The sequence below is a fragment of the Mastigoproctus giganteus genome, chromosome 14, assembly GCF_048544385.1.
Source record: "Mastigoproctus giganteus isolate SK-2022 chromosome 14, ASM4854438v1, whole genome shotgun sequence".
NCBI lineage: Eukaryota > Metazoa > Arthropoda > Arachnida > Uropygi > Thelyphonidae > Mastigoproctus > Mastigoproctus giganteus.
In genome coordinates this window covers 82,698,692-82,711,107 of record NC_143588.1, presented here as the reverse complement: position 1 = coordinate 82,711,107, position 12,416 = coordinate 82,698,692, and the positions used below count along the sequence as shown (strand labels likewise).

The window sequence follows — 12,416 nt, the reverse complement described above, 5'->3', positions numbered from 1 at the left end:
TTCTGTAATCTACGACAATCTAACAAATGAATTGTTATAAATCTTTGGCTATGAATCAGAATCCTTATATTTCTAAAAATGAAATGCAAAAAAAAAAAAAAAAAAAAGAGAAATATTTTTGCCATTTTATTATTCACAAGTGGAATGGTAATATCCAATAAAAACTAAAGTCTTTTAAAAAAGGATGGTGGATCTTCAATATTCTCTTTCATCTCCCGTTTTAGCAAGAGTACAGAAATGTCTTTCTTCCTCTTCTTTTCTGTTTCTTTCAGTAATTAACACCCTAACTTTTAGTCTTTTTTTTATTTATTTATTATTATTTTTTTTTTTCGAGGTCTGCTGATGACAAACTGAGTTTTACAGCTGGATGTCATTCCTGATGCCAACCACAGACAGACTGTTCTAATAATACAGTAACACTGATATGCATAAATGCAATCTGACAGAATCCATGTCTCTGACAAAATCAGTTCTTGCATTTTAAGACTCTGGGGCATAGTGCTAGTCGATTACTGTAATGTAGATGGGCTGAAAATAATAATGTTTTCATTAAAAATATTTATTGAACAAAATAAATAGATATATATTTAAATAAACTTAATTAAAGATTGTTAATAGCTATAGTACTCTGTGGATCTAGAAAAGTTAGGCAGATGGGCTGAGAAGTAGCAACTGAAGTTTAACATTTACAAATGAAAAGAATTCCATATGGGTAGCAGTAACCTCAGAATAATGTACCAACTGTATGGTATGCAATCAGGGTAGAGGAGAATGAAAAAGACCTGGGGATAATTGTGCAGTCAGATATGAAGTTCTTTGAGCAGTGCAGACAGGCTGCCAGGACAGTTCATGGGGTTTTGTCAGTGATATACAGGAATTTTGCTAACTGGGATAAGGAAGTGATTATCCCTTTGTATAAGGCAATGGTCATGTTACACTGGAGTACTGCATACAGGTCTGGAGGCCTCATTTTAGGAAGAATGTAGAGCTGCTCGAACGAGTACAGAGAAGGGCAATGATATTGGTGAGGGAAACAAAGGAGCGCCCTTACCAAGAAAGGCTTCAGTTTTGCAAATTGCAGAATCTGAAGACTAGGCACCTGCAAGGTGATCTGACTGGGGTGTTTAAGGCTTTGAATGGTTTGAGCAATCTAAATGCTGATGGGACTCTCCCTCTTGTAATTACATACTTGAGGGGCATAAATTCAAATTGAGGAAAGACGGCTGCAAAATAGATGTGCAGAAATTTGCCTCTAGCCAGCAAGTGGTTAATTGCTGGAACAAACTTCTATCTGTCATTATGGAAGTTGATAGCTTAAATAAATTCAAGGAAGCACTAGACAAACTTTTGGAGCGAAGGGATAAGTGAAATGGAAAGTGTGTATGTGTGTTTTTTTTTTTGGTGATGTTGTATAAGTTTGCTTTCTTGCATTATATGCCACTACTAATGTGTATCTAATTATTACAAGGTCAACTTTGAGGTGAAAGTGTTGTTTATAAATAAATTAATTAAAAATGAATTGTATATAATTTAGCTTAAAATTAAACAATGCAATTTAGAATATACTGTATATAAAAACTAATTATTCATACAAGAGATGGGTGGCCATGTATTTATTCTTCCACAGACCATAACATATATAGAAATCAATAGCGATTTCTGTATATATTGTGGTCTATACATTCAACTTCAATGGTAATAACATACTACTTATTGGTAGGAAAGGTGAGTTAAAAAGGTTGTTTTCAAGGTCAATGCAAATGACAGAGCATTTGTCCCATGATCAGTGGAGTATGGGCACAAAACATTTTCCATACATGAGAAACCTGTGATTGGAGAGTTCACTGTTTGATTTACAATTGGAATGATGTTATGGAAACTATTATTTTTGGAGTATTTCCAAATTGCTTATTTAAAAATTCAATTTTTTGATAAACTTAATACAAGGAATAAAAATCTAACCTTATCAAAAATTTCCAATATTCTTTAATATTCTTTGTAGATTTGAGTTCATGGAGTCAACTATAAAAATAAATATTAAAAATTTGTATTAGTTATGCAATTCTAAGAAATAAAACATTAAAATATTAAGAAAATATTATTTTATTTCATCAGTGAAACATCTTTTGCACACTGAGGATATAAAAGAAGCCCTGAAGATTGGGTAACTTATTTGTGGAAATTTCTACCAGTCACAGACCACATTATATGAGGTGTGGCTATTAAATAACAAGACTGCATGCCCAGCCACTACACACCAAGCACTAACCCAAAAAACCTTTGGGGTTAATTATTAACTACTCTAACGATCTTTATATCATCTGCAAATTTAGACATCATGCCCTCTATCCCTTCATCAATGTCATTTAAGAAAATCAAAAACAACAGTGGTCCCAATACTGATCCTTGGGGAACCCCACTTTGTACATTAACCCAATCTGAGGAATAACCATTTATCACAACCCGCTGCCTCCTTCCCTGAAGCCATCCTGCTATCCATCTAAGGATTTTCCCTGTGATTCCAACCTTTTTCAGCTTATAAAGTAACCACTCATGTGGGACTGAGTTAAATTCTTTGCTGAAATCTAAATAAACAATGTCAAAATTATTCCCTAAATCCAGCTCATGTTGGCACTTTTCCAATCCAAAGGAATCTCTCCAGAGTCGAGTGATGCTCTGATAATTAGCCCCAATGGTTCAGTGTACGCACTTGCCGCTTCCCTTAAAATTATAGGGTATATGCCATCAACCCCAGGAGCTTTACCATCTGTAGGCGGGAAAGTTTTTTCATTAAATAATGTGAAATTTTAACATCCTTAATTTCATATTTTTCAACTTTACTCCCATAATTTCTCATTAACATAAAGTTCTAACATAAAGGGTTTTTCTTCTGTAAATATCAATGCAAAGTAACTTGTTGAGCTCATCTGCAAGGGTCCGATTTGATTTGTCCTCTTCTTTGCATTTACATATGTGAAGAATTCCTTATCCCCACTCTTTGCTCTCTTTGCCAGTGATTTCTCATAATTTGCCTTTGCCAGCTAACAATTTCAGATCAATTACAGATCAATTTGTAGCACTATTACAGATCAATTTGTAGCTGTTATAGGCTTCAGTATTTTCTATTGCTCTGTAACTTTTCCATGCCATCTTTTTCTGCTCATGTAATCTGGCAAGTTCATTATTCATCTAACATGGAATCCTCCTCATGGAGTATTTTGTTAATGGTATATATGCATTCAAGGCTTCTATGATTAATGTTTTAAAGGTATATCATAATTCAATTGTATTTGCTCTCTGAGAGATATCTACCCAGTTAATAGAGAACATGTAGCACCTTAAGCCGTCGTAATTTCCTTTCTTGAAATCATAACCCTTTTCTTTGCCTTTAACTACTGCTACCTCTCTCTCTTCGAAGGCCTCCGTAGCCGAGTGGTCAGGAGCGGGAGTGCAGTAGCACACGCTCTTTGAGTAGACCGGAGTTCAAGCCCCTGACTGCTGAATATGGTCGATCTGCCAACCCGCACTGGACCAGCGTGGCAGATTATGGTCCGTTTCCCTCAGCATGAATTGTTGTGGAGGCTTCCATCCTGCAGTGGGTTGATAATGGCTGCACTTTACTTCTCTCTTCACTGTCCACTGTAAAACTCCATGATCACTTCCTGCTACTGGTTCCTGTACTGTCAGCCCTATTATGTCATCTGGTTCATGGGTTATGATCGGGTCTAGAATATTCTTTTCCCTGGTAATATCCCTGATATATTGATACAAATAACAATCATCTAATTGATTTAAAAATTTTGTCCCTCGTGTTGAGTTTCCTTCCCATTTGCTTCAGTCAATTAGAGGAAAATTAAAATCGCCCATAATAAGACACACTTACTTGCCCACTCCATTTGCATGTGGAGGATCTCATCATAATCTTCACAATCACCTGGACTGTAGATTACTCCCACTCTCATTATACCTTTGCTTCCAACTATCTCACACCATACAGATTCTATATTAGCATGCAAAACTTCTGAATCAGGGAAAGCTTTTGTCATGCTTAGGCTGCTTTTGATAAGCATGACCACACCACCCTTTCTATCTGCCCTATCCTTCCTAAATACATTGTACCTATGGTACTGAAACTCATCATCCCCTATTTCCGGGTGGCAGCATGCTTCCTTAGCCCTATTATGTCAGTGTTACTTGTCCTAACCAGCAGTTCAAATTCACGCATTTTATTGACAACACTTCTGACATTACTGTATAAACAATTAAGACTTGGTGTTCTTATATAGTTAACTACCCTCACATCCCAGGGCCTAACTTGAGGATATGCAAGCCCTAGGCAAAAGTTTTTTTTGGGGTCCCTGTAAAAATGTGTATTATGATTGATAATAAACATATTTGGTCCCTAGGCAAAATATTTTCTGCAGATCCTACGAATCTGCATATATTTCCTTAGAAATACATGCAGATTTATTTGCTTTACATTTTTATATTTATTGTGTAATCCTAATTTTCTGAGGGACTCTATGCCCTATTTTTTTACTATTAAAGTAGGGTGTAGGGTCTGCAGAAAATATTTGTATATATTTCTAAGGAAATATATACAAATCTGAACATATTGATGGCACGCCAATTTTGACTAGAAGCTACATTACAAAGTACTGGTTCCCCGACTTACGTAATACTTGACTTATGGAAATTCAACTTTACACAAGTTTTTGCCAGCTGGCACAAACTGAAAAAAATGGAAATGTATTTTGCATCTGTAGGGATAAATGGAGGTATTGTGAAAATATCGTACTGTGAACACAATAACATTTTTTTTTTTTTTTTTTGTAATTCGTTCCAAGTCCTTGGAAGTTGAAAATTTTGCTATATTACTAAGCTATTTATCTCTCTAAAAGGTTATATTTATAATGGAAATTGCACTACACTTTCATCGTTATCATATGTTCCATTATAAGAATCAATTTTGAATGCCTTTGTGATATTTTTCTAAAACACATTTCTGGAGGTCACTACCATAAAACAATAAAAACAATTTGCACTTTCCAGTTTATTGAGCTTTTTTGTTAGTGCAATCTATTATAAACGGGTAGTAAACTCGATCTTATTGCATTTGCGATAATCCCAATAACTGGAATTCTGTGGGTTTTTATGTTATGGTATTATGGTGAAATATGTTCCCCTTCACTGAAATCTTCAATCATTTAAAAAACAAATCTTCAGAAACTTCTCTTCATCCCTATTTACATATTACAATGATGAAGAGAAAGGGACCAATGGAAAGTGCAAGTGCTGCCAGTGCCAGGAAATGAAACAAAATTGATTTAGAAATAAAGATGAAAATGATTAAGAAGTACGAAGCAGGACAAAGTTTGTCATCTATTGCAAGGGAGTTGGGTCTCGCTGCTTCAACAGTGAATACTATTTTAAGGGACAGTGCGTGTATAAAAGAACATGTTAAAGGATCAACGCATTTAAGATCAACAGCGTTCAGGTGCTATATTGAAGATGGAAAAGCTATTAATAATATGGATGGAAAATCAGATTCAGAAGCAAGTGCCCCTGAGTCCAATGGCCATTCAAGCAAAAGTAAGAAGCATTTATGAAGATATTAAGGATAAGTACGGCGCACCCCAAGCCAAGTCTGTGGAAAGCAACGGATGGTTTAATAGGTTCAAGCATTGCTTTGTTCCAAACCATTAAAGTATGCGGTGAAGTCACCAGTGCCGATTCTGCAGCTGCAGAGAAATTTTGTGATGTGTTGGAACAAATTATTGATGAAGGCGGCTATTTAATGCAGCAAATTTTTAATGTTGACGAGACTGCTCTGTATTGGGAAAAAAAAAAAAAAAAAAAAATGCCGGATCAAACATGCATTGCCAAAGAGGAAAAGACAATGCCAGGTTTCAGGGCTTCAAAAGATAGGGCCACGCTCTTGATTGGAGCTAATGCAGTAGAAGATTACAGATTAATATACCACTGCTTGTGTACTGGAAATCCTTGTGCATTTAAGAGGTCAATAAAGCCACCCTATCCGTGCATTTTCGATCGAACCAGAGAGCATGGATAAGAATATCTCACTTTGAGGATTGGTTTAAATGCTGCTACATTCCCGAGGTTGAAAATATTGTAAACACAACAATGTTCCTTTCAAGATTTTGCTTCCTATTGAAATCATCTAGATTGAAATCTAGATGATTTCAATTCAAACATGAGAGTCATATTTCTACCGCTAAACACGACTTCACTCATCCAACCTAAGACTCAGGGTGTTATTTTGAATTTAAAAGCATACTATTTACGTACAACATTTGCTTAGGCGTTGTCTGCAGTAGATGGAGAAAAAAATATTTTACATTAAGAGATTTTGGAAATCTTACAATATTTACCACACCATCTTAAACATTATTAATAATGCCTGGGCAAAAATTACTAAAAATTGTTTAAGTGGCGCATGGAACAAAATATGCCCACGGCACATAAAAGGCTCCAAAGGTTTGAAAAGACAAATCATATGAAGAGGTTACAGATATGTTGTTGTTATTTGGTTTTTAGGAGCATTAGCAACTAAGGCCATATTGCTCCGGGAATATGCGGTGGTCATTCCCTGACCTTTCCGCATCCTCCGTATTTGGTGGTGACGGCCTCGAACCCCGGTCTAATCAAGAAGTGTGTGCTACGCACTGCTGCTCCTCCCCACTTGGCTACGGAGGCACCGAGGTTACAGATAAGATTATTATTATTAGCCATATGCAAGGAAACCTGAGGCTTATGCTGCACCAACCAAAAAAAAAAAAATTTTGAATTACCGAGAGAGAGAGAGAGAGAGAGAGAAAAATGATGATATCCAGTTCAGGACCCTGGGTGTACCAAGCCCATACTCACCAGATGTGAGCCCTGGGGTTTGTAAAGTTGCAGAGCTACTTCAGTTGGAGGCTGTTGCCAAAGAAGTGGAGGAGTTAATAGAAGAAGAAAAGGAATTATCTAACGAAGAACTTATTGACTTGCAGGCAGCAATAGTGAAAGAAGAAAATGCTGACGAAGCCCAAGATGAACCAAATGAGGAGCCAAGACGCTTCATCACCAGAGAGATGGAACCTGACAGTGAACGATTCTTAAAAGTTAACAGAGGGGTGAATGATATGCTTGCTTGCTACAAAGAAATCTACGATGAAACAAAAAAAAGCCACCATCCAATCATCCATTAATATGTTCTTTCATAAGTTTGAGCAGCCGACCCCTTCTAAATCTCCACAGCTTTCAACTTCCGCAGCGGCGTACTTATCAGCCGAAGACGTCAATTCTGGCAACGATGCTTGAGAGGTAAAACTTACTGACATTATGCCTGTCTCCTCTCTCTTTTTGTAATTTTATAATTTTGAAAGTTTATAAATTATACGCTTTTGTAATTTTTCCTGCACACAAGATAAAAAATTTAATAAATACAATAAATAATAAAATTCGCATGTTCTTCGAACATTTCTTTTTTGATTCAATCAATTCAGCAAGCACAGTTGCAAGTGCTGCACAAGCATGGGGAAATTCCAACTTAAGCAGAGTTTCGCGAAACGCAACCCTTATGTTAATCAGGGAGTGGCCGTATATTTTATTTGCAAATTTTATAAGGAACATGAGCACTCATGCTTGGCATTACTCTACTGGATATCGCCAATTTTGGTGCTTCCATTGCCATTTACGGCCCCCCCTTAAAGTACGGGCCCTAGGCACATGCCTAGGCCTAAGACAGGCCCTGACACACCCCTTGAAGTTATTTAAGCTTGCTTCCCCGGCATTGGCCACACACTCATTTAAAATGTTTCTGCCCTCACAAAATCTTGCTAATATGATCTGTTGCAGTAACAAACAAGAAATCTTGAGGTAGATGCATGCATTACTTTGAGCAATATCATTAATTGGTCAACACTGGCAAAAAGCCTTGGACACCTTTGTTTAAATGTATTCCGTCTCTACAAAACAGATTCCTTCTACCTACAAGTGTGGGTAAGCTGATAAAAATTTCCCTCCAAAAGTCTTGCAGAGTCCATCCAGTCTCGAGTTAATCCCCAAGGCTTTCAAGCATATAATCCCTCCTATCGCGTCTGGGCAGAATTACCGACATTCTGGCCTAACTCATAACATTTCTTCAACATGGTCCTATATTTGTCTAACAAATGGTCAGATCATGTGTGCTTATGACAAAAAAAAGCAAGAATGTCAAAAACCAAAATGAAAACCATACTTATTGTTTTCTTTGATTTTAAAATAATTATTAAGGATGAATATGTCATGCCAAATGAAACTGTCAATCAAACATACTACACTGAAGTTCTGAAAAAATAAAATATCTTTAGACCTGAATTATGGAAGGATGGTTGGATGTTCCAGCATTCATTTGTTTGCCAGAAACTGGCAAACAGACGTGCTCTCTATTTGCCAGTTTCTGGCCAAAAAGCAAATCCCTGTGTGTGTAAACACCCACCCTACTTGGTAGACCTTGCCCCTTGTGACTGACTTCTCTTTCTTAAACTGAAGAGTGTACTTAAGGGACTCCATTTTCAGTCCATTGAAGATATTCAGAAAAAATGACCAAAGTGTAAAAGGCCTTACAGAAGATGACTTCCAGAAATGTTTCTGTGCTTGGAAGAAATGTATGGAATTGTGCAAGCCCAAGGCAATTATTTTGACATGGATAACTTGACAGGTATAATATATTTCATTATATTTACTTTAATGCAACAGTCTCATTATTTAATAGCCACCTTCTATAAATGAAGTTTTATTATAAAATAAAATCTGGATATTAAAAATTAAAATCCCGCATTTATAATAAATACACAATGCTAAAATCAGTTAAAATAAAACTAATTGCAAAACATGCTAGGTAGTTTTCAGCCTAAACTTCTATATGCTGCAAATTGCTTATCAGCCATATGATGCTATCAGAGAAATAGGACTTAAAAGTGGCTTTTGGAGTGCATAAAAGGTTAGGCTAAGAAGGTAAATACATTATGAAAAGCTATTTAGTGATTGTACTTATTTTAACTGTACCTTATTTATCTGTATGGTCAGTGATTGATATAACTTTATGTAAATTGCATAAGCAAGTCTTATATAAAAATTTATATATTGCTATAAATTCTGAAGGCAAATTTTAATTTGTCATATTCCGTATTCAATATAACCTATAACTGTGGCAATCTAAATAAAGTAATTCTTCCAGAATTATGATTTACTCAGAAATAGGGTACAACTAGTAGCTGTTCAGATGTTGAGTATGTAATTGAGATTACACTGGAATAACAGGATGAAGGCTTTCAATCCAATGAGTGTCATCCAGAGCATTTCTTACTGTTAAGCATTATAAGGAATAAACTGACATGTCAGGTAACTTTGCTCTGTAATATATATATATATATATATATATATATATATTTTTTTTTTTTTATGAAAAACCCCAAACATAAAAGGCATCAAACCTATAGTACTTAGTACTGTGCATGGGTTGAAGAAGTATGGGGGGGGGGGGTTGCCAGAAACTTTGCTCTAGAGAATAAACATGGGTTTCACCACTTCAAGCCTCCAATAAGCAAAGTGGCGGTATTGCACTGGTTGATGAGAGTCATCTACCACTTATTATTAGTGCTATTTTATATTAGTAGGTACTTGGTTAGCATTAGTACTACTGCATGGGTTGAGGGAGAAGGGGAAGAGATGCCAGAAACTTTGCTCTAGAGACTAAACATGGGTTTCACCACTTCAAGCATCCAATAAGCAAAGTGGTGGTATTGCACCGGTTGATGAGAGTCATCTGCCACCTAGTGTTACTTCTCATTGGTTGTGAATCAGTTTATTATGGTAAACTAACTTCAGTAACATGTTTAAAAATCAAAATATTACATCAATATATTTAATTTGTATACATATAAAAAAATAAAATATCTTTAGGCTCTTGAAATAGCTTTTCTTGTTTACCCCATTTATGAAGGGGAAAAAAAACACAAAAAACTGATTCATAATAAAAAACTGCATTCAGATCACTTTCACAGTTTCAACATCAGGATCCTCAAAGTCAAGAAATATGCAATTATGTTGTTCTTTTCACGTAAATTGTGATATGACAATAATAAAATAAAATTATTTTAAATGATCAATTGCCTCAAATAAAGAGCCCTACTAGCCATCAGAAAGTCATGAACACTGATAAAAAAAAAATTAAACGAGGTTTCAGAGTTCACCATTTAAGAAGTGTCAGGAATATATCATTTGAATAAATTATTAAATATGACAACTAAAACAGAAAATTACACAGCATTAATAGAAAATGTGCTTGAAATAACATTGCAGTGTTAAGATTTATAATAAGAACAAATTAAAAATCCATAATAGGAAGACTAAACATTATTTTTTGTGAGCATATAACTCCAATAGTGAAAAATCAAAAGGACAAAAGAAAAACAACAGTAAACTTACAAATCATAAACTTTAAAGAGAATAAAACTGACATAATCAGATATCTATATTTAAGAGTCTTCACAGTTCATCAGATACAATAGTCATTCCTTTCAGTCTGTATTAATCATCCTTTATGGCCTGATAGATTGCCATGTGTGATTCAGAAATATCACTTCATAATTTGGTTATTTAGTTGAGGGGTTGTACTTAGGTTAGGATCTTAAATTAGTTGCACTCACGTAACTGTATTTACCATATTTACAGTTAATAAACTGGATACTAATTTATATAAATAAACGTGGTGAAAATTGTGTTATACAGACCATAATTTCATCAACTTCATTTAAAAGTTCCCATGTAATGTTCTCAGTGCATTAAAAAAAAAAAAAAAAAAAAAAAGAGAGGATCATATAGCTTAATATATCCTTTTCAACATTTAATAATCATCAGGAGGCAAACTGATATGACAGAACCGGAATTGCGACAGCTAAAAGTCAGCCTCTATCATTGGAGGAACCAAAGTTTCTCCACCTATATGCATAACTCTTTTTTTTTGGTAGTTGTTGGCGCATAGGCTTCTGTGGCCATAATGCACATTCCAAGGTTTTTGCAGTACTTTGATCCAAGCCCGAGGCGGGAATCGAACCCGCGACCTTTGGGTTACCAGGCAGGCACATTGCCCACCTGGCTAGCCCGGTCGGCTATGCATAACTCAAAAAAGTTCTAGTTTGAGTTATGCATATAGGTCATTTCTATATGCATAACTCAAAAAAGACTCAACTTTTCTGCATTTTAACTTCAGATATGTTTCATGCAAAGGGAAATCATTGGTATCTGTCAGTGTTAAACAAATAGGCAAGGTTTCAGATAGCAGCTTTAAATTTATTAAACTGTTGAGCTATAACAGTATGATCAAACAGTTAATAACGTTCTTCATGTGGGCCATGATCTTAGTAGTTTTACTGTTAATTCTCATTCTGCAGTTGGAATACACACTTTTTTCAGTGTATGGCTGAAAATACAGTGTAAATACAGTTGTTTCCAACATGGTATGAGATATGCCACTCCATTTTTATACATGTAAGTTGAGTATAAATTGGTTTTGTGATAGTATACAGTACGTTCAAAAGGTTCCTGGAATTGCACATTGGTATTTAAATGGTTCGCACTATGGCTGTAAGGTTTTGTTGGGCTTGGTTGACCTTGGTGTGCACGCATGCACAAGTGGGAACCGGCTTGACCACTTCACTCTTGTGTCACAACTGACTGATTGTGGAATGTCACAGTTTGAACAGAGTGCTAACATTAGGTTCTTCTTTAAACTTGGGAAAAAGTGCAACAGAATTGCAGTAAGCATTACAGAAAGTTTATGGAGAATGTTATTTGAAGAAAACAGCAGTTTTCAAGTGGTTTAATTATGGACAGGAAACACTGGAAGATGAACTTCGCAGTGGACACCCTTCGATGTCACAAAATGACATGAAGGAACTCTTGCAAAATGATAGGTGAATGACTTGTTGAGATTGCTAATGAGGCTGGACTGTCTGTAGGCTCGGTACACACAATCCCCACACAAGATTTGGGATGTGTCGTGTGCGTGCAAAGTTTGTTCCATGCTTGCAATTGGACAATCAAATAAACTGCAGGAAAGTCATTGCAGGTGATTTGTTTGAAAATTCTATGTGGGTTCCAAGATTCCTAAGAAAAGTGATCACTAGGGATGAGAGTTGGGTGTTTGCCTACGACCCCTGAGACCAAGGCGGAATAATCTGAATGGCACACAAAAATGTCCCCACAGCCCAAGAAGTCTTGTGCAGTAAAATCCATCAGTCATGCTGATAATTTTTTTTCGACGATGAGGACATAGTGCAACACGAATTTGTGACTAGGGGGAAAATCATTACTGCTGCTTACCAGGTTTTGACACATTTGTATGAGAATGTGAGGTAAAGGGTACCTCA

At 35.8% G+C, this 12,416-nt stretch overlaps 1 protein-coding gene across 1 annotated transcript in view; it reads right to left on the bottom strand.

Annotated features, from left to right (window-relative positions):
- Positions 1 to 342: 342 nt before the first annotated feature.
- Positions 343 to 12,416, bottom strand: part of LOC150075298 (nuclear transcription factor Y subunit alpha-like) — a 111,979-nt gene continuing 99,905 nt past the window's right edge. The window contains exons 9-10 of the mRNA XM_090388293.1: positions 1,963 to 2,022; positions 343 to 528 (exon numbers count right to left, since the gene is read on the bottom strand). Of these exons, the coding sequence (XP_090244419.1) occupies positions 2,011 to 2,022 (12 nt within the window). The 3' untranslated portion in view covers positions 343 to 528; positions 1,963 to 2,010. The remainder of the gene's footprint in view (positions 529 to 1,962; positions 2,023 to 12,416) is intronic.